Here is a 22,166-nt window from a genome sequence, read left to right on the forward strand (position 1 = left end):
AAGGGTCGGGGGCAGAGAGAGTGCAGAGACCACCATCAACTCATCAGAAGGCAGCACGGAGACGCTCTGGGAGAGCAGTGGCATTAATGAAACGCTCAGCGCTTGGCGCCTCAGCTGATTGCAGTATGACAGGAAGCCTTTTTTAAGAACCGCCGCCACCGCCAGAAACTTCTGGGAGATGTCTGCCTGGAATCTGGGCACCTCCTGGGAGCAGTCACCGGGTGGCCTGAGTGGGGCCCTTAGGGTGTGCTGGGGCAGGGCTGGCAGCTGGGAGGCCAGCATTGGCGGGGGTGGGGAGGGGAGGGCAAGGCCTGGCCACCTTCCTCACACCCCCTGGACCCCTGAGGGGGAGCTGAGAGTCAGGCCCAGGGCTGCCAGGTAGGGGTGAGGAGAGGGACACCTCCCAAGTGTCAGATGGGGGTGACCTCATGGGGGGTCACGGGGCAGGGGCAGGGGACTGGGGGCTTCCCCTTTCCTTTCTCAGTTCCGGCACCCCTTTTTCACTGCCTGCCCCAACACCGTCCCATGAGACCCAGAAGCTCGGCTGCCTCTCACCCCAGCAGTGGAAAAAGCCTGTCTTCCACATCGCTATGGGTGGCCAGTCCTCACAAGCTGAGGCTCGGGCTTCGGAGGGCGTTTCATCTGCGCTCTACTCAGGCCCCGTACTTCACTCCTTTCTCCTCTCTTCCCAGTTTTGGTTGGAGAGGGGGCAGCTCTGGCAGGACAAAATATATATAAGTTTATCACAGTTTCAGGGCCATTAATCTCCCCGTCTGAAGGGCTGGGCATGGGCCAAGATTTCCCCTCCCTGCTAAGGCCTTGGTGGGCAGCTACCTAGTCTGGACTCTGAGGCTGGTCTCGGCTCTGCCCAGGAGGCTGCGTAGCTGGGTGGCCTTGCTCAAGTGTCGTATCTGGGAGATGCCAGCCTGACTGCCCACCTATCCAGGGGTCAGTGGCACAAAGGATGTGAAACTGTTTTGTGAACTCTGTCCTCCCTCCCGTGTCCCCTGCCTGAGAAATTGGTCCCCGTGGAGCCAAAGGTGAGGAGGGCCTGGGGAAGGAGGAGTGGCCGCTGGCCCCAGGCCCCTGGTGATGATGTGGGGTCCGACCAGTGACCATAACTTGCTTTCCAGCCCTGGGGCTTCCAGAGGAGCAGTGGGAGGAGATGTCTGGACAGGACTGACTGAACTGGTGAGGAGAAATGCTCTTCCCGGCGAGGCCCTGCCCTGCCTTGGATGTAGCATGTGGATGAAGTGCTCAGTGCTGTGGCAGCCACTGTGCAGTCATGAGGTAAAGACCAAGAAAGAAGCCCGAAGCCTTAGCATCACCAGAGCCTCAAGGATGAGGAGGGAGGGCGGGGCTGCCCTCCCACTGGAGTGACCAGGCCTGTCCTGCCCACTGCCCAGCCTTGAGCCCCTGCTCCTGGCACAGTGGATCGCCTGGCACAGGGGGCGCCAGCAGGCCCTGGTCGTCCTTTTTCTACCTGCCCCTGCAGACCGGAGGCTGGTTCTAGGGGAAAGTATAAATCCCTACCTTCTTGACCTCCTAGTATAAATGTTTCTAGAGGGCGAAGGCACCTGCCTTCAAGGTGCTTAGTTCTCTGCCCAGACTTCATGGCCACCTGGGGCCTGGCCCTGCTGCCCAGCTGCTCCCTGGCTCAGTTCATGCCCACCTGAGCCCCTCCCAGCAGCTCTGCTGAAAGCCAGGTCTGACTGCCTCACTGCCCTGCTCAGGACCCCTCAGGGGCTCTCCACAGGCCAAGGGTAGAGGCCAGACTCCCTTACAGGGCACCTGCCCCTCCCCCTAAGTGACCTGGCTCCAGCTGGTCACTCCCAGTGTCCCAATTTACACTCCAGCAACGTGGAACTCCTCGCCCAGAGGGGCTATTTTTGGCCTCTGTGCTCATGCCGTCCCTTCTGCCTGGAATGCCCTTCTACCATGTCTGTCTGGCTAAGTCCTGCTCATTCTGGAAGGCTTAGCTCCTCCTGGAAGCCCTCCCTGACCCCTACCCCAGCCTCCACCTCAGGGCCCCATAGCATGGCCACCTCCCTGCCCTTACCATAGGGGTGTGTAGAGTCTAATTCAGGAGAGCATCCTATGATACAGTATGAAGTAATGACATAGTATGTGATACTCTATTATGTGATATTTTAGAGCTCATTTTATGTCATTATATTATATTTTTAGGTGATATGTTACCTGATAAATTATGTGATATTAAAACTCTATACTACATTACATTATGTCACACAATGTGTGTTTAGTACACCTCTCTAGCTAGACTGTCAACCCTTTCATCTTTGTGTCCCAGCTCCTGGCACAGAGGAAGCTGCCAAATAATGCACAGCATTCCTTCCACGAAAATCCACACACGCTGGGGCTGAATATTCCTGAGCTGAAGGCAAAGACTCTAGGGAAGAGTGAACTAGGGGCTTTAGGACACAGACAGGGAAGTGCCCCTGGGCTCCCCCAGGCTCCTGTTTGGGGAGTTTGGGCTCTTGTTGCCTTGAATCAGTGCAGAAAGCTTTGCATTTCAGATCACAGAAACCCCTCTAGCAGCAGCTTAAACTAACAGGGCTTCTGTTTCTTACAGTTAGGAAAGGTGACGTGAGGAGACTTGCCTGGCTCCAAGGCTCTGGTGATGCTAAGGCTTTGGGCTTCTTTCTTGGTCTTTACCTCATGACTGCACAGTGGCTGCCACAGCACCGAGCACTTCATCCACACACTACATCCAAGGCAGGGCAGGGCCTCGCCGGGAAGAGCGTTTCTCCTCACCAGTTCAGTCAGTCCTGTCCAGACATCCCCTACCTGCCCTGAAAGAAGGGATGCTCTCCCTGAAACCGAGGAGGACATTGGGGCCTCTCATCTGGGAGGACAGCAGGGTAAACAGCCACGTGGCTCATCCCTGGAAAGTTGACCCTGATTTTTGACAGAGTGGTTTTCTTCCCAACGGGGCTGACCAATGTCATAACCTCAACCACAGTGTCAGAACCCCATCTCTGCGAGTTTGCCTACTCCTCCCCCCAGCCCCGCAAAGTGAGGGCCAGTAGCCCTGTTTTCAGTTGACAGCACTGAGGTTCAGAGAACCTAGGTGACTAGGCCAGGCCACTGGTGACCTGGTCCCTCTGCACAGTGCTTTTCAGTTTGCAGAGCCTTCTCATGCCTCTTGTCCTCTTGAGTTTTGCAGTGACCTCCTGAGATCCACATCACTAACCATGGGAGCTAGGTGAGGAGGCTGGGACCCAGGGGGATGAAGTCACTCAGTGCCACACAGCTGGGTGGGGCCGGGCAGGACCTAGGCTCATCCAGCCCCGTGAAACAAGCGCTCCTGAATCTAGACCATCACTGCCCTCTGTTCTCCCAAGGTGAGGGGGTCTAGCAGTGACGCGGGTCTGTCTCAGCACAGCCACTCCTGAGCCCTGTCAGCTCGGGCACTTGCCTTCTCCAAGCTTCGCTTTCCTCATGAGACATGGATAGAAATGTCCATGGGTGAGGAGGGTTCAAGGAAATGATGGCCATGAAAGGGCCATGTCAACTGGATGCACTACGCAGTCACTGGGGCTCCTGGAGGGCACTGCTGTCCATCCGGAAGGTGGGCAGAGGGACCTTGAGTGTCCCCTCCCCACCCAGGGGCTTAGACTGGGTGGACTTGACTCTGTTGCCAGGCAGCAGACACCGAGTCTGTCCTTCTGCCCTGTGTGTGTGTGTGTGTGTGTGTGTGTGTGTGTGTGTGTGCACGGGTTTGTTGGGGCATCTGTAGGCACTGTCTGCCAGGATCAGATGGAGGGCCTCCCACATGGTGGACTGAGTGTCTGGCACTGGGGAGGTGCCCGGAGGCCTTCAAGGGTTTCAGAACTTCTCCTCTCCCCCAGGGGTCAGGATCCACTTTGGCCACCCACCCCCTCCACGTATACACGCAGTGGTGCTTCATTTATTCAACAGAAGCAGAAAAAGATGAATTAAGCTTGAAGGACGCAGTACATCTATTTAAGAATAAACAGTTTTGAGTGTTTACTATGTGCCAGGCATTGTTTTAGGTGCTGGGTCACTTTGGAGAACAAAACAAAGGCCCCACCCTTTGGAACTCAGGCTAAATGACACAAAGGCCAGGCAGGAAAGCTCACGGGAGAGCCCTGCAGGACCTTCCTCGGAGCCCACCGTGCTTAGCTCTGCACACAGTTCTTACAAGCCTGACTCCCGGGAGGCTCAGGTCGGAGCAGCTGAGCAGAAGCGACCAGGAGGCCAGCTCCTGGAGCAGGTGCAGTGACAGCCCCCAGAACCGCAGCCAGTGGCCTGATGGCGTGGGAAGGAACAGAGAACAAAAAGAGCAACACCAGGGGCTCAGAGGAGCCAAGAGGCTTGGAGCCATTTAGTGTCGGGCTAAAGGGCCCCAGAAGCCTCAAGGACCTGGGGAGTCTTCTGTAGACTGACGTTCCCGGGCTTGACCTTGAGTTGTCAAGAGGAAGCTGAAGTACATCCAGTAGCGTCTGACGGAGAATGCAGGGAAGTGCATCAATTATTGGGAACTGGGACCTGTCCAAGCTGTTTGGGCACAGAAAACACACGGCTTCCTTTCTCTAGGGAAACTCGCTCCTGCTCAGGGGCTTGTTCTCCTGCGGGGGCAGCGCTGGGCGGGTCGTTGTCCTTGTCTGTTTTGCTCACTGCGGGGGGCCCCCCATGCTCCGAATGGAGCCCGGCACGGTCTGAACACTCAGTACATGTTTGCCGAATGAATGGAAGCGTGAAAGCCCGAGCAAGTGAGGTGTTCCTAGCTGTCTTCCACACTATCTATCTCATGGGCAGCTAACACCTCTCTGCCGTGTCCCCAGTGGGGCCCTGGCCACCTGATGGGGAGACACAGTTCCTGCCTTGATGAGCTGACATGCAAATGGGGGGAGACCCCCCCCCACACACATACATACACACGTGTGTGTACTGACACGTGGCTGCCTAACCCTGAGTGCTTGGCTTCGCAGCCTTTGTGATCGTTAATCCTCTCTTCAACCTCAGACGGTAGACTACTGTTATTACCACTTTATAGGTGGAGAAGCCGAGGCACAGAGAGGTTAAGTAACTGCTCAAAGTCACACGGCTGGTGGAACGGGGAAGTCAGGATCCAAACAGAGGCTGTCTGACGCCATAGCCGGCCCGTTTAACCACTGCGCTGCACTGCGTCAGTGAGGGTGCTTGTGCGTCAGGGAATGTGTGTACGTGCATTTAAGTGTGTGTGTGGGTGAAAGATCCGTTTCTCTTCCCAGTACTTTTGTGGTGTCACTGACGGTCACAGTGGTGGTGAGTAAAGAGCCCTGATCAGAGATGTCCTACCCTTTCCCGAATCCCACGGTAGCTCCAGAATCTAGCTATGAGGGGCTTAGGGACAATGGGAGGGGCTTGCACACTGTTTTTTCGGAAATCATTTGGTTATTTGGGCTGTCCAGGGGCCTCGTGGCCTCTCCCAGCCACCCCATTATTGCCCCCACTGATCCTGAAATAATCCACAGCTAGACTCTTACTGGGGATCTCCTGAAGACATGCTGCGGGCTTTGCAAAGGCTTGTGGGCCAGCACTTTGAGCATGAATTGGCTTGTCTGGTTGGTTCCCCATCACTCTTGCTGTAGCTTTGCTACAAGGATTGGGAGGGGAGGGGAGGGACTTCCCTGGTGGTCCAGTGGCTAAGGCTCCGCGCTCCTAATGCAGGGGGCCTAGGTTCGATCCGTGGTCAGGGAACTAGATCCCACGTGCCACAACTAAGAGTTCGCATGCTGCAGCTAAAGATCCCGCATGCCGCAGCGAAGATCCTGCATGCCACAGCTAAGACCCGATGCAGCCAAAATAAATTAAAAAAAAAAAAAAGGATTGGGGAGAGGGGAGGCACGGAGGTATGCAGAAGCATGATGGGGGCCCCAGGGACCCCTGACACTGTGGTTGGGGGTGTGTGTATACGTGTAGTGTTGGCGGGGTGGGGGAGCGTGTGTGAGGGTCATGAGTCGGGGCCCGAGGGACGCTTCCAGGGAGCAGGGCCTTCCTCACCTGGCTGGGCCACCTGTCTGCCCAGCTGTCTGCTGCCCTCCAGCCCGGGTGCCTTCTCTGGCTATGGCGCGAGGGCAGGAGCTCCTTGAACTTCTGGGGTCTGGAAGGGTAGCGTGCAGCGAAGTGGAATTGGCTGGACAACCTCACAGGATGGGGAGCAGATGGGAAGCTGCAGCAGCTGGGCCTCAGGCCTCACCCAGGCCAGCTCGGCCCTTGTTGTGCCCTGTACTGTGGGCGGGGTGAGGTGGGGACTCAGAAAGGCAGATAGGCTGACAGACGTGGAGAGAGAAGCAGAGGGGAGACCAAGAGAGAGCTGGCACAGAGAGACGGGAGCACGGAGAGAGAAGCAGAGATTGTCAGCCTGCAGCCCGAGAAGGGTTGGCACGGCGGCGCCTGGGGTCTCCGTGCCTGTCCCCTGCAGGCGCGGGTTCTCCCTCTGAGCTCTGGTCCGGCTCTGCGAGCGCCGGGCCTCCCACCTTCCCTTAGGCCCCAGGGGATGAAGGCTGAGATTTTCTTAGAACCAAGAGAGGTGGCAGCTGGGGGGATGGCTTGAGGACTTTCTAGTCCCGATTGCCAGTGAAGAAGCTGAATCCTCTAGGGGCTGAGGGGTCTGCCTTGCTCTGCTGCATCCTAGCGTGTGACCTAGGGCCTCCATTTCCCCATCTGCAAAATGGAAGCAGCGACAACACCTCCCAAGGACTGTACAACCGCACGTGCAAAGGAGTGTGTTGGGCTCCGGACGAGGCCGCCCTCAGCCCATTCGCCGACTTCTGTCCCCAGGCCTGGGAGGACAGGGAGCCGAGGATGACCTGGCCCCCTGTCTCAGGAGCTCGTGGTGGAGCTGTGTGGGCTGAGCAAGTGGGCGATGGCAGTTGCACCAACCATAACTCGAGCACAGAGGGGTACAGGAGGAGTCGGTATGAAGTGCTTGGAGGCTTCAGAGGGGAAACACATTTCCCCAGACTGCAGTGAGGTGGGTCTCGGGGCAGGCAGCTGGACCGGAGCCCCCGTTGTCCTGGACTGGGGACACAGCTGGCAGAACCCTGCCGTCCTGGAGCCTCCGTTCCCGTGGGCGGAAGTAACTCCGAGCAAGGCTGTACTGGAACAGAGGGGACGCCTGGGGCTGGACGGGGCTCTCTTAGTGCTGGCCCGGGTGCCTGGGTCCCAGCTCCAGCTCCAGCATCTTAGCACAGGAGGGGTCCCCAGTGTTACTCAGTGGTTGCTTCCTACCGCTAGGGAAGTTCTTCTGTATGTCCTTGACTGACCCTGAGGTTTGAACATAAATGTTGGCCTCAGTCAGCGAGCGGTTTAGACTGCTGGACCCGCCGTTCCTCCTGACCTGGGCCGGCAGGGCAGGACGTCCTCCTAGCATCACAGGCAGCTATCTGCACCCTGTAGCCGGGAGCCCCTGGCAATCGTATTCACTTCTCTGATGAGTGGCCTGGAGGGACACAACGGGGGTGGGGGGGCAGGGGGAAGAGGTGACTTGACAGCATTTACCAGGATAGCATTTTGGTGGTTTCTGCTTTGCCCTGGGGTTAGACTGTAAGCTGCTGCAGGGCAGGGCCTCCAACCCCGATGCCTGTCACAGAGCTGACAGGAGGAACTCAATAAATCTTTGATGACTAAATGAATTTTTCCCCCAGTTCATGGTCCCCAGGCGGATTCTCCTGGCTCACAAGGGGCTCTGGCTATAACTTTGCAACTCTTAGATCCTGGCACCTTGAGAGCCCTCCCAGCCTGGACAAAGTGTGGTCGTTGATTCACACCGTGTTCCCGCCCTCAGCAAAGAGCAGCCAGCCCCAACTGCTCATAAATTTCCTGCCTGTCACCCGTGGCGCCCAGGCCAGGCGAGGCGGGAGGCGCTGGAGGTGGGCTGGTCCATACCTGCTTCCAGTTGCCTGGGAAGTTTGGAGGCCAGAAGCCCAGGCCTATGCTTGTGCCCAGAATAACCTCAGCAGAGCCTGGCCCTTGGAGATGTGGAAGCAGATCTGCCAGATGCAAAGATGTATGGGCTGGAGTGTTGGAGAAAACACAAACACCAGCTTGCCGTGCAGTTTGCACAAGCTGATTTCACTCCCATGAAATCCAACATAGGTCTGCCTACGCATAGGAAAAGCATGTGGATGGATGGACCTAGAGATGATCATACTAAGTGAAGCAAGTCAGACAGAGAAAGACAAATACCATATGCTATCACTTATCGGTAGAATCTTAAAAATGATACAAACGAATTTATTTACACAACAAAAACAGACTCAAAGGCGTAGAAAACAAACTTATGGTTACCGAAGGGGAAAAAGGTGGGAAGGGATAAATTAGGAGTTTGGAATTAACAGATACTCACTACTATATATAGAAGAGATAAACAGCGAGGACCTACTGTATAGCACAGGGAACTATATTCAATGTCTTGTAATAACCTATAATCGAAAAGAATCTAAAAAGAATATATATATATGTACATATATATGTATATATATAACGAAATCACTTTGCTGTACACTTGAAACCAACACAGCATTGTATATCAACTAGGAAAAAAAAAAAAAGGAAAAGTATGTGGAACAGCAATCATCCAGCACTATCATGGTTTCTCTCAGTGGGGAGATGGAGGTGATTTAAATGGTTTTCTTCTGTTCACTCTTCTGTATTTTCTAACTTTTCTATAATTAACATATACTACTTATGCGTTTACAAAAATTTTAACAGTTTTTTTTATTATAAATTTATTTATTTATTCATTTTTGGCTGCGTTGTGTCTTTGTTGCTGTGCGCGGGCTTTCTCTAGTTGCTGCGAGTGGGGACGACTCTTCGTTGCGGTGCGCGGGCTTCTCATTGCGGTGGCTTCTCTTGTTGTGGAGCACGGGCTCTAGGTGCGCGGGCTTCAGTAGTTGTGGCATGCAGGCTCAGTAGCTGTGGCTCATGGGCTTAGTTGCTCCGCCGCATGTGGGATCCTCCTGGACCAGGGCTCGAACCCCTGTCCCCTGCGTTGGCAAGCGGATTCTTAACCACTGCGCCACCAGGGAAGTCCCAAAAACTTTAACATTTTTATTGAGATTATAGTTTACCCATTTAAAGTGTACAGTTCAATGATTTTTTAGTTTTTTCACTAAAATGTGGCCATCACCACAGCCAACGTTAGAGCATTTTCATCAGCCCCCAAAGAAACCCCATATGCTTTAGCAGTCTCCTTCTCCCTCCCAGCCCTAGGCAACCACTAGTCTATGGATTTCCCTGTTCTGGACATTTCATGTGAATGGAATCATGTAATACGTGGGCTTTTGTGTCTGGCTCCTTTCACCTAGCATACTGTTTTCAAGGTTCATCCAAGTTCTGTCATGTGTCAGTACTTCATTCCTTTTTATGGCTGAATAATATTCCATTGTATGAATATACCATACTTTGGTTATTCATTCATCATGGATGTGACTTAAGTAATTTAAAAGTTGTGCTTATTTTTTAAAAAAAATTCATCTAAAGCAGATTGGTCAAGATGACAGTTGGTTCCATATGACTATTTCTGGTTACTTCTTTTGAAACTTTTCAGCCTATGATGCCATTTTATGTTTTCAAACACCAGTGAATCACACCAAGGACCCAGCTCTTTGCAGGAATGGGAGCTGGTGCTTACACTGTGTACCAGGCCCTGCTGGGAGTGTGGCTCTCTTGTCCCATTGATTCTTTGCAACTGAGCTAGAAAGTGGATACTATTACTGTGCTCATTTTATTTTTTTAATTTTTACTGGAGTATAGTTGATTTGCAATGTTGTGTTAGTTTCAGGTGTACAGAAAAGTGAATCAGTTATACATATACATATATCCACTTTTTTTCAGATTCTTTTCCCATATAGGTCATTACAGAGGATTGAGTAGAGTTCCCTGTGCTGTACAGTAGGTCCTTATTAGTTACCTATTTTATATATAATAGGTGTACATGTCAATCCCGATCTCACAGTTTATCCCTCCCCTGTGCTCATTTTAAAGATGAGTAAACTGAGGCTTTGAGAGATCAACCAGCCTGCCCAGGGCCCCAGAGTCCCACTGACTTTGGGGCCAAGATGAACCCTAGTGGTCAGCATTTAGAACCAAACCCTGTCTAGCCCATATATTGGTGTACATAAAAGTGAAAGGTAAAATAATGCCTGATAGTGTGGGTCTTGAAAAATACTTCTCCCATGCCCTCCCTGCTTGTCTTTCATATTTTAGTTTTAAAGTAACTTTGCAATCTGACTGCTCCTTTTAGGACAAACCATAAAAAACAAAAACCTCAGGATTTCAATCCCATTTGACATCTTTTTCTGCACCTAGAAGGCTGTATACAAATTGCTTAAATACAGAAAGATGTATGATTTGAAAACAGTCAAAAATGGTTAAATAGGTGAAGTGACTGAAAATGAACTTTAAAGGTAAAATAACTTATAGGCAGAAATAATCGTTTTTTTAAATGCCCCCAAAGTGATAAAATTACCCTGCAGCACACAGAAGTGATGAGGAGAGGAAACCAATCCACTTAAAGCCAGGGACAAACTTAGTAAGCAGAGGAGGTATAATTAGAAATTTAAAAACTGGAAGTGAACAAAAGCAGAAAGATACAACATTGTTCCTGGGTTCACAACAATTACCAAAAGTTCCCCTAAAGCATAGGCACAGTTACAAAAATGCTCAGTGTTACATTTGAAATAGGAAGCATATCTGGTGGCACTTAAATGCTACAGTAAATAAAATGCCTGGTAACTGGAAATATTTATTCACATGTCCAATAAATAACAAATATTTATTGAGGTGCTACTGTGTGTCCAGACTGTTCTAGGCTCTGGGGCTACAGCAGCGAACAAAACGACCATGACCCTGCCATTGTGGACCTGACATTCTGACCACAAATGAGTGAGCAGATAAAAAGATGATTTCTGGGAATTCCTTGGCGGTCCAGTGGTTAGGACTCTGCGCTTTCACTGCCGAGGGTGCGGTTTGATCCCTGGTTGGGGAACTAAGATCCTGAATGCCATGCTGTGGCCAAAAAAAAAAAAAAAAGATGATTTCTGAATGTTATAAACCCAGACACTTTGTCACCCTGACCAAATCACTTCAATCGGACCCAGCACGTCAGACCTGCTGAAAGGGACCTGGGAGGCATCATGTCTAGTCATTTTCAAAGTTTATATTAGTGAGCAGCATGACCTGTGTTTAAAGGGCATCATTTAACACAGATGTGTAGAGGGGCCATGCTGCAGGGGGTTCCTCAGGACGGTGAGAGCCTTACCCAGCCATAATCAGAGTCTTGGCCGCAGTGGGAACACCACCCACAAAAGGCCAGAGCCAGAGGGGATGCAAGAGGCCCTTTCAAGCTGTGCTTCTCACATGGACCCGAGCAGGATGTTGCCAGGAGTTACATGAGAAGGGGGTCTGTGGTGTGGTTGTCACAGTGGGGAGTATGTCCAGCCCTCTCCCACGTATTTGCAGTTGTGCTTGCATGTGTGTGTACACACACACACGTCCACACCTACACCTACATACACGCGCGTGCGCGCACACACACACATACCCCACCTCTTCTGAAGGGACGGCATAGGTAGGTTTGTCTGCTGTCTCTCAGCCACACCAGATTGGTCTAGGGGAAGAAATCTGACTGAGGCTGGACCAACTGACTGCCTTCACTGGGCGTTTGGGGTTGGGATGCTGAGAGATTGGGCCAATGGGCAGACAGGCATGAAAGAAGCAGAGCCTGGAAGTGGCTGAGTGATGTTGCTGGCAGGCACCTGGAGGGAAGGGCCATAGATTGCCCCTACTGAGGTTCACAAGCTTTCCTGAGACTTTCCCCCGGCCCCTCTGAAATGCCCTTGTGCAGCCTTAAGTAACGGGAAGAGTAGAGTGAGTTTCTACTCCTCACAATGCAGTTGCAGTCACACAATCAAATGGGTTGGGAAAACACTGGGTAAGTAAAGCCACACGAATTTCTTTACTGTAGGACTTTTCCGAGACTTTAATATGTTCATATACACAGTGACTTTCCAAGGTAGGGCCAAGGTCTGTGATGTTTCCCAAACTCATGGGATATACCTCACCTGGCTAGTATTCTGAAGAGCACCCTTTGGGGGGTGCTAATCCATGTACGTGTACTTGCCGTACAGGTGAAGGAATTAAAGCACAGAGAGGGAGAGTCAGTTCCCCAAGGTCACACAGTTGGTTAATTGCAAAAAGGGTCGTGGCACCTAAGGCCTCCCAGTGTTCTTCCCACCACGCTCCAGTTGACATAAGGCTTCCTTGGACGGATGATGCACGTGCTGGGATTCCTGGACCAAGGTGGGTGGTGGGAACGCAGGTCCCGTGTAGACGTTAGGGAAAGGGTGGGGTTGAGAATTGAAGGTCAGGCCTTGGCGAGAGAAACCCCTGTCTCCCTTGCTCTTGGGTGGTAGCCATGGCTTCAGTGGAGTCTGAGAGCCGACTGAGGGCTTGGGGCTGGGCCCGGCCAGGCGGCCGCCTTTACAGGGCAGCCAGTGGGATGGCTTCAGCTGCCCCAGCCTTCCGTGCCTTCCCTGACCGCAGGCAGACTGAACAAGGGAGGAACTCCGGGCCAGTCCTCGGCAGGGCCCGCCCAGGCAGCCAGCGCCGGGATGACGCGGCTGTAAATCACCCCGTGGACCACAGACCCAGTGCCATCCCCACGGGTTTCCTTTCCGCTTCTTAATCCTCCTCCTCAGACTCGGTAACAAAAAGCAGATTCCTGCTGGGGCCAGCCACGCACCATGGGCTCGGAGAATGTGAGCCTGGATTCACCACATCAAGATGCTCCCTCCTCTCACTTTTCCTTTTCCCCTTCTTAGCCTCTATTAGCTGGAAGACTCTCCCTCCTCCTGGCTGGGCTCCCTCGCCCTCCCTGGACCCCACTTCCAGCCTTGCCCCGGCCTCGCACCTTGGCTGCCTGCCCAGCGCCGCCCAGGCCTGAGGCTCACTAGGGCCTGTGGTTAGCAGCCCCTCCAGCCTCGTGGTTTGGCTCCAGCCGGCTCCCCGAGCCTCCCTTTCAGCAGGAGCAGGCTCTGTGTGGTAGAATAAACACTGCCGATCTGGATTCAAATCGTGCTGCTGCCAACTCGCAGCACTTACCTCCGAGCTGGGGATGTGAGGAGCTCCCTGGCATGTCAGAGGTGCCTGACAGATGTTTTGCTTCAAAAATAAGTGCTTAGCTGTTTGTTCAGGGTTGTTGCAGGAAACAGGAGAGAAGGATTTGGAACTGCGTTATTAGGGGTGTGCTGTGCCCAGTTAACGGATGGCTGTTATCCTCCTGCGTGTTCTGGGTGCACTGGGAACCCCTGAAGAGCCTCCCCACCAGCTCTGACCTCCCCCAAAGCTAAAGCCCCGGCAGCCCCAGGACCTTTTCGCATCTCCTGTCCCTTCCTGTAGCAAATCACGCCCTCCGGTCAGTTTTCTCACGAGCAACACCAAGTTCAGCTGCCAGAGTGAAGTTTCCGAAAGTCAGGACTGCAAGGAACTGAAAGACGGTCTAACCTGGGGGTTTTCCAGCTTGCCCCGTAGCGCCTGGGTTCTCACAGCCATCCCAGGCTGCACGTTGGAAGGAATGCTGTAGACTCTGGGCTCCCCTCTCTCTGTGTCCCCTGTTCTCTCCCGATCCAAATAGACTAGAACCATGTTCATCTGTTTTCTGTGTTAGAATTCCCAGGTCAGACTTCATTTCTACTACAGCTGAGGACACTGACCTCTTATAGATGAAGACACTGTCATTTTATAGATGGGAACACTGAGGCCCAGCTGGTGGGGTGATGGGCTGCACCTACAGTCAGCCTCTTGGCTGCTGGTGTAGTGTCTTGTCTGAAGGGTGTAGGGCAGGGGTCCCCAACCTTTTTGGCACCAGGGCCCGGTTTCGTGGAAGACAGTTTTTCCATGGACCATGGGGGAGGGGATGGTTCAGGAGGTGTTGTGAGCGATGGAGAGCGGCAGATGAAGCTTCCCTCGCTTGCCGCTCACCTCCTGCTGTGCAGCCTGGTTCCTAACAGGCCGCAGACCGGTACAGGGGTCCCGGGGGTTGGGGACCCCTGGTGTAGGGAGAAGGAGGTAAGGATGCCATTCCCGTGGGGGACAGGGCTGACTCTGATATCCCTCAGAGGTGTGACCTGGGGGATTGTGGTGTCAGGACCAGGGGTCCCTGAGCTTCCTCTACAAACCCGCCCATCCCCCAAACCAACAAAATCAGCAGTGGCTCTGAAATGCAGCAAGGTAGGGGTGGGGAGTAAGGGAACAGTGTGGGCTCTGGCAGCAGCCAGTCCGGGGTCCAGATGCTGGCTCCATCCCTTATTGAACCTTTCAAGATTCAGTCCCTGCCTGGGCCGTACGAGTCCCTCCCGAGTCCCTCCGCGGGCAGCTGCGAGGACTGAGTAAGAGGAGGTGCCATGGGTGCCGGCACCTGGTACAGGTCGGCCTTCTGGAGTCAGGACCAGTAGGGGCTACTTCTGACCATTGGTTGTTTTTCATTTGTTTGTTTTTTGGCTTTTTAAAAAATTTTATTTGTTTAATTTTTATTTTTGGCTGCGTTGCGACTTTGTTGCTGCACACGGGCTTTCTCTAGTTGTGGCGAGCAGGGGCTACTCTTCGCTGCGGTGCGCGGGCTTCTCATTGCGGTGGCTTCTCTTGTTGTGGATTCTCATTGCGGTGGCTTCTCTTGTTGCGGAGCACGGGCCCTAGGCACGTGGGCTTCAGTAGTTGTGGCACGTGGGCTCTAGGCTCGTGGGCTTCAGTAGTTGTGGCGCACGGGCTTAGCTGCTCCGCGGCATGTGGTATCTTCCGGGACCAGGGCTCGAACCCGTGTCCTCTGCATTGGTAGGCGGATCCATAACCACTGCGCCACCGGGGAAGCCCTTCTTTTTGTTTGTTTGCTTGTTTATTGAGGTATAGCTGATTTACAATATTATATTAATTTCAGGTATATAATATAGGGATTCAAAATTTTTATAGATTATATTCCATTTAAAGTTATTATAAAATATTGGCTATAATCCCTGTGCTATACAATATATCCTTTTAGCTTATCTATTTTATTTTATTTTTTGTTTGTTTCTTTATTTTTATTTTTTAAAAACATTTATTTATTTATTTATTTGGCTGTGCCGGGTCTTAGCTGCTGTTTCTTTATTTTTTTAGTTTATTTTTTTATATTGGAGTATATTTGATTTACAATGTTGTGTTAGTTTCAGGTGTACAGCAACGTGATTCAGTTTTATATATAGATATATAGAGATATCTATTCTTTTTCAGATTCTTTTCCCATATAGGTTATTACAGAGTATTGAGTCGAGTTCCTGGTGCTCTACAGTAGGTCCTTGTTGATTATCTATTTTATATATAGTAGTGTGTATATGTTAATCCCAACCTCCTAATTTATCCCTCTCCTCCCATTGGTTGTTTCTTTCAGGAGTGACCGGCCATGGGCTCGTCCAAGGACGCTGCTGTGGGCCCTCTTTCCAGTCAAGCTTGAGGAGAAGGTGAGCTCGCCAAGTCCAGCCTTGTCGTCCTCTCTAAGTTGCCACCGGATGCTCAGACCACCACCAGGACAGGAGCTTGCCTGCCCCCCTCTCGCCCTCCCCCCGCCCCAACCACTCCACAGTGACTTTGCACTTTGCTCTCTGCCTGGTGGGACGGGGAGAGCAAAGCCTTCCCCTTGCCCGGGCCTGAGGCCCACCGTCTGGCTGCAGAAATTCATTGCCAAAGATTCGACAGAGACACTGAACAAAATGGGGTGAGAAGACCCCATAGTGAAAAGCCACACTGTTGCTCTGTGATGTTTGCTCCTCCTGTTGCCCGGGTCCCATCTCACGCCAAAGAACGAGTCAGCAGTTCCACTAGGAACTCGTGGAAAGGATGGACGTTTGGTGACTGTTGGAAGCGCTTGACCCTCTGACCTGGAACTCCCTTTCTACAGCTGGGCCCCAAGCTGGCTGGACGCAGATAAGCCTTCTGGGGGCTGTGATAGGGAGGCTGGGGGCGCCTGTGGGGAGTGAGATCTGAGATCCCGGCCCCCCTCTCCTTGCCGCTGGCTGCCCAGGCCTCTGACCCTGATTTTCCCATGTTCCCTGGGCCCAGGCTCCTTCTTGGGCCCTAAGCATCATGAGAAGTGAGTGGTGGGGTGGGGGGCAATACTGACCACCCATACCTCACCCCAGGGACTTGCCCCAAGGTGACCCCCAGCCGGTCCAGCCAGCCGCTCCTTGCCAGGGGCCCGCCCTCCGGACTGGGCACACAAGGTGGCGCCCTGCCTGGGGGCCGGCGGTCTGTGATGGTTGTGCAGGGGGGCAGAGGGAGGAAGGGGCCAGGGGAATGGGCCAGTATGTGGGGAGGCGGGCATGTTCAAAGTCAAGGCCTGCTCCTTCCCTGTGCTCACAAGGCCAACGCTGTTCACATCTGTGCTTAACCATCTGCTTCAAATTGAAGTAAAAGCCCCAACATGTAAAGAAAACACTTGCTTGTGTTGATGGGCTCTGTGGGTGACCAGGACTTTGGCCGGTCAGCTGGAGAGGGTTGTGGGGGGAGGGAGAGGTTGAGAACCCTTCAGGAAGTGAGCAGTGTGTGTGTGTGTGTGTGTGTGTGTGTGTAAGGGGGTGGGGCCCTCGCCATGGCCTCGGCCTGGACTAGTGACCAGGAGGCCAGGTCAGGAACATGTGAGGAGCGTTCTCGGCTTCGTGCCTCATTTACTCCATACTGTGAGTTTATAAGGTGGGGACTGAATTTTTAATCCCATTGTACAGATGAGGAACCTGAGGCGGGGAGGAGACAGGGCCAGTCAGTGACAGAAACAGTTCTCACATCAGGGCGGCCTCACTCCACTGCCTGTGCGCTTAGCGCCTCTCCAGCCCCATAGGCCAGCTCCTGCCCGAAGTCTTTGTGTGGCCTTGGCCTAAGATGGGGCAATAATGGCTCAGTGGGGATGGGGGAGCGTTAATAAGAGAAGAACTAGGAAAGGACTGTCAGGGCAGAGGGCTGTGTAGGAGGGGCAGGGCTGCCCAAGGAGAGGGGAGGTGATGAGGGAAGGAGGCTGTGCCCTTGCAGAATACACACCTGTCCCATGGTTCCGCCCAGTGTCGTCCTCTCTTGTCTACTCCCGGGCTCCTGGGCTGGGGCTGCAGTGTCTGCACCTCCTCTTGCACCAGTGTTTCCCAGACATGGCTCTGGCCAGGGACCGAGCTATGCGGGCTGGTCCTGGATCTGGGGCAGAAGCAGGGGCCACAGGCTGCTCATGGAGCTCCTCAGACCAACAGTGCCCTGGAAACAGGCCAGGCAGAGTGGGCTTGGAGTGGGGCAGGGGGAGGTGGTCCGTCACCCCAGGCCTCTAGGCACAGATGACAGACTCACTCTGGTGTCCCTCTGAGCCTCTGAGTAACACTGGTGGCATTTCCTAGGGAAGCAGGAAATGTGGACCAACCTGCAGCAAACTTGTTGACATAAAAGGACCCTGTTACTAACGGTTTGGGGAGATACCCCCATCCTGCTGACAAGGGAGCAGACCCGTGGCCTTTCTACCCAGAAACAATAATGGTCTCTACTCCCCACCCCTCTCCTACTCATGGCCTTCATTACGTACTTCCCTTCCATTCTGAAGCATCTATTGATCACCAGCCGCATAGCAGACTCTAAGCTGGGTATCAGGAATAGAGAGATGGACCCCACGCAGTGTCTTCACGGAGCTCAGAGTTCTGAACAGAAGATGGGACGGACAGATAGACAAGCAAATAACTGTGATACAGTTGGATGACTAAGGTGTTGTTGGGAGTTTCGGGAAAGAAAAAGGTAACTCTCCCTGGGGAGGTATCATGAAGGGCTTTCCTAGAAAGGAGCTATGTGAGTTGGGTCATGAAGGATGAATAGAAGTTTTCTGAGCAGAGGAAAGGAAGAAGGACTTTTACGCAGAGAAGTATTCAGCCCTCGAAAGACATTGGAATCACCTGAGGAGATTTTTAAATACTGACATAAAGTATTAATACCAAAGTTCCATCTCTAGAAATTCTGCTATATTGGCCTGGAGTGTGGTCTGGGCATTTGGGATTTTTAAAAGCTCCCCAAGTGATTCCAATGTGCAGGCAAGGTTGAGAGCTACTGGTTGAAGTGGGCTGAGATCTCTGACAAAAAAGTGATTTAGAATCACTGATATGGGATACAGGCTGTGCCAAAAATGTACAGGGATATGTGTGTGTGTGTGTGTGTGTGTGTGTGTGCGCGTATACAAATAGACAAGCTAATAATTGTGATACCGTCAGATGACCGCATGAATGTACGCACACAGGTATGTGTGTATATGAGTGATTGAAAGTCCATGCTTTTCTTTCCTTTTCCAGCTTCTCTCCCAATACAGCAGCTTGGGTTCTTGTGCACACACATGTACACACACACACTCCTTCTTGTGTGCATATGCACACCCAGATACCCACTGCGTACATTCCCAGGGAAGGGGAATCCATTTCACATGGATTCAGATTTCATCGGCAGCCTTCTCAACAGTTTGTGTAAACAACCGTGCAAGAAGGCCCTCACCAAAATAAAAGTTATGAAGAGCCACCCTCATGGGGCCTTGACAGCGCCTGTCCTGGTCCAGCCGAGGGTGTGGTCACAGGGCCCCGGCAGATTTGTTTGCACACACACCCTCTGTGCTCCGTTGTTTGCTCTGGGTCCTGGCTCCACATGCCGGGGATGGCTCATCAGCCACCAGCCACAGAGGGAGGGTGTCCCTGTTGGAGGCCACATGTGTACACACGTGTCTGCACCTCTGGTGCATGCCTGGCTCCTGCAGCATGCTTGCTTCCTGCTCTCCAAAGGACAAACCCACAAAGAATGGCTCTGCGAGTCGGAGATCTCCCCAGCTCAAGGCTGAGCCCTCCAAGACTCTTCAAAAACTCCATGCACACGGGCTGCCCGCTGCTTCCTGGTTCCGGCCTCGGACAATGCCAGAAGAGAGGTGTAAATTCTGGGCAGGGCCTTCTACGCGTCCCTGGGCCCCTTTTTGGTCTCACAGCGTGGCCAGGGCCCCGGTGGATTCTGTCTCCCCACACTGTCCTTCCTTCCGTCCCCATGGCCCACCGCGCTGTCCTGGACCTCTTCCTTCCCCTGCCCCCCTCCACCTCACCTTGTCCTGTGCTGTCCTATTTCTTTTCCTGATCCCTCCCACGCATCTCCCCTTCCTTCCAAGCCAGTGAGAGGCAGGAGCCGGCAGGTCTCAGGGGCTGGGAACTGGGTAGCAGAGCCGTGAGCAGGGACTGTGTAGGGAGCTGAGGTGCAGACAGGGCTCCTTTGTGCCCGAGATACAGGGCAGAGACCTGGGTACTGCTAATTAGGCTGAGCCGTACTGTAAGGCAGCCAGGGCAGGCCTGCTAGGGGGCTGGAGCAGGGGTTGCACTTGCCTCCCACCTTCCACGCTGCTTCCTGGGCTAAAAGGGACTGTTGCCAACAGCCCGGCTGACAAATAGCCTGGCCTTCTCAAAGCAAGACTCAGACATCTCCAAGTGTTTCCTTCAGCGGATTTGTGTTGCCATTCTCCCTCTGTCTCTCTGCCACCTGCACAGCTGCCTTCTGTATCCAGGCTCCAGGAGGACGGGGAGGCATGGAAGAGACCCTGCCTAGGCGAGGGGTGGAGAGGAGGGGGCGGCTGGCTTCGCCCTTTGCCCCAGGGTCCTCACCTTCCCACGGGTCCCCTCTGGTCCCCTGGACCCCAGACAAGCTATGCCTGCCTCCCTGAAGCCAGGCACTCCAAGGAACTTGGATTTATAAATAACAACTTTGTTTTACGGCTATGCGGGCATGTGTCTAATCTCCAGATGGCGCTATGAATTCCTAGAGGGCAAAGATTAGGTCAAATACATCTCCAAATCCTTGAAAAGGCCTGGCAAAATGTATATGTTGGTTTCTTTGTTGAATGAATGGATAAAAATGAAAAATATGGTAAGTCACGCATGTATTTTCTTCCTTCCACAAGTAACTACCAAGCGGCTAATTTATTCAAGACCCTGAGAGACTCGGACACAGGCCTTTGCCAAGGCTTCAAAGAGGCTCAAAGGGAGAAGGTCCAGAGCAGAGTGGAGCCCAGGCTTGGGGTTTTTTGCTCTTTCTGTGGCTGAGCCTTTGAGAACTGCGCTCCAGCAAAGAGGAGCGCTTCATAGCACCTGCACCTGGCATGCAGTAGGTGCTGAATAAACATTTATTGAAGGTGTGTGGATGAATGAATGAACGCTGCCCCACCCTCATGCCCCTCCTCAGACATCTCTAATCAATGGTGGCTCTTTTTCTCCCTGGTCCCTGAAGCTGCCTGAGTTCAGGACAGTGCTTCAGGCAGTCACTATTAATCCATTGAAGAGATGTGCTCTCTTGGCCATCTTGGTCTCAGGGCCATCCTGGAGTAAGTGGTAGGTGGGGACACCCTCAGACCAGCCTCCTGGGGCACCATCAGGATGATATGACTGAGGGTATGTTAGGAGGTCGCCTTCCTTATGCCCATAGGGCTATGCGGCCACCTCCTGGCTGGCCTCCCGCTTTCTGATCTGTTCCCTGCTGCCCCTCCCTCCTGCTGATGGAGGTGTGTCCTGAAGTTCCTGCCCTGGGCCCATCGCCTCCAGGCAAAGTCCAGACTTGTCATGGATGGTCACATCCCCTCCTCCAGTGACTCCAATGCCTCCCCAGACTCAGTGACCCCCAGTTTGGGCATCTAAGGATGCTGGCTGAATCCCATCCCCAGGTGTTAATAGCCCCTCTTTCTTAATCATGTCTCAGTTCCCTTTCTTCTGGCTGCCCACAAAACAAGATTCTTTCTGGACCCTCGTGTTTACTGCAATGGAAAGAGTTCCTGTTTAATCTAACTTTCCTCTGTATTGCATCCACCCAGGCCCCTGGTTCCCTAGGGGAAATCTAGGTTTCTCAATCCCAGAACCTGCGCAGGTGGAGAGGCCCTGCTTAACCCAACAGCAATGGCCTGGGTACATGTCCTCCTATCCTAAGGACTCGTCTTTCCTGTTCATATATATTAATCAGAACATCACTTTGCCGCCCCATCTTCATTGAGAAGCCAGCATTGCCCCAGATCTCTGAGGATTCTTGAGGGGCTTACATCCCCATGGTTATCTCTGCTTTGATCTAATTATCTCTCTCTCAATCGCCTCCTATGGCTGATCCCTTCTCTTTACTCTGCTTTAGAGGGAACACAGCCACCATCCCTTGATTTCCCCAAAACATCACTCACACAAGGCAGTTGTGTATAGAGGAATTATTTTTCTCCTTCCTGATGATTTTAAAAAATGTTTACACTCACAGAAAACCAAATAAGACCTTGCCTTTTTCTTCCCAATTTATTTAGCTGATTTCATGTATTTTTGACAGGTTCATCATGTTTCCGGCAGTTATAAATATTTTCCCCTCTGGCTTCACTCTCTGACACTACATTTCTGGGCTGTGACTCACCGAAGTTGTCCCACAGCTGGGGATTGAATCCAGTCTTTTTTCTTCAATTTAACATCTCCCTACCCAACCCCAGGTCACCACCAAATCCCAGCCTGAAAACAGGAGACTATAAAATACGATGCCCAGTGGAAAGGTCACAGGCAAATATGACAGCTGGCCAGGCCTCTCACCCACACTCAGCTGAGTAGGCATCCAGGGTCTTGCCTCTGGGAGGAGAGATGCATGACCTGGAGAGAGGCACATTCCTTTCCCCAGGCTCTCCTATAACCAAGGGCAGCTGACTGGTAATACCATGGGGAGGAGGGGACAGGACAGAGCCTGCCCCCTCGCCCAAGAGGCAAGCAGGGCCCTGAACTTAGCCCCGTGCCAAGCCCATACCCCAAACCACATTCAAAGCCATCTGGCCCACAGACAACATGCGTTCCTCCTCCGGGATTTCATTTCCATCCCCACAACCAGAAGTTTCTAGAGAATTTTCCTCTTGCAGGCACACATATGCATGCAACTCACACACTTTTTTTTTTTTTTTAATAAAGAACTCAAAATCCTTCCAAGTCCCAGGAAATAAATTTCTATTTTTGGAGAAGAAAATAGAGCAAAAAAATCAAGATTCGGGTACGCTTTGGGATAGCTATGCTATGCTTTATTTTCTAAATAAAAATCAGGACAAAGGGTTTGATGAATATTTTAGT

General features: G+C 52.6%; 1 protein-coding gene across 1 annotated transcript in view; it reads left to right on the top strand.

The window, feature by feature from the left end:
- Nucleotides 1–16,348, top strand: part of ATOH8 (atonal bHLH transcription factor 8) — a 33,926-nt gene extending 17,578 nt beyond the window's left edge. Inside the window, exon 3 of the mRNA XM_061211085.1 lies at nt 15,455–16,348. Coding sequence (XP_061067068.1) covers nt 15,455–15,460 — 6 coding nt within the window. The 3' untranslated portion in view covers nt 15,461–16,348. The remainder of the gene's footprint in view (nt 1–15,454) is intronic.
- The last annotated feature ends 5,818 nt before the right edge of the window (nt 16,349–22,166 follow it).

Source organism: Eubalaena glacialis, chromosome 14, assembly GCF_028564815.1.
Source record: "Eubalaena glacialis isolate mEubGla1 chromosome 14, mEubGla1.1.hap2.+ XY, whole genome shotgun sequence".
In the NCBI taxonomy this organism is placed as follows: domain Eukaryota; kingdom Metazoa; phylum Chordata; class Mammalia; order Artiodactyla; family Balaenidae; genus Eubalaena; species Eubalaena glacialis.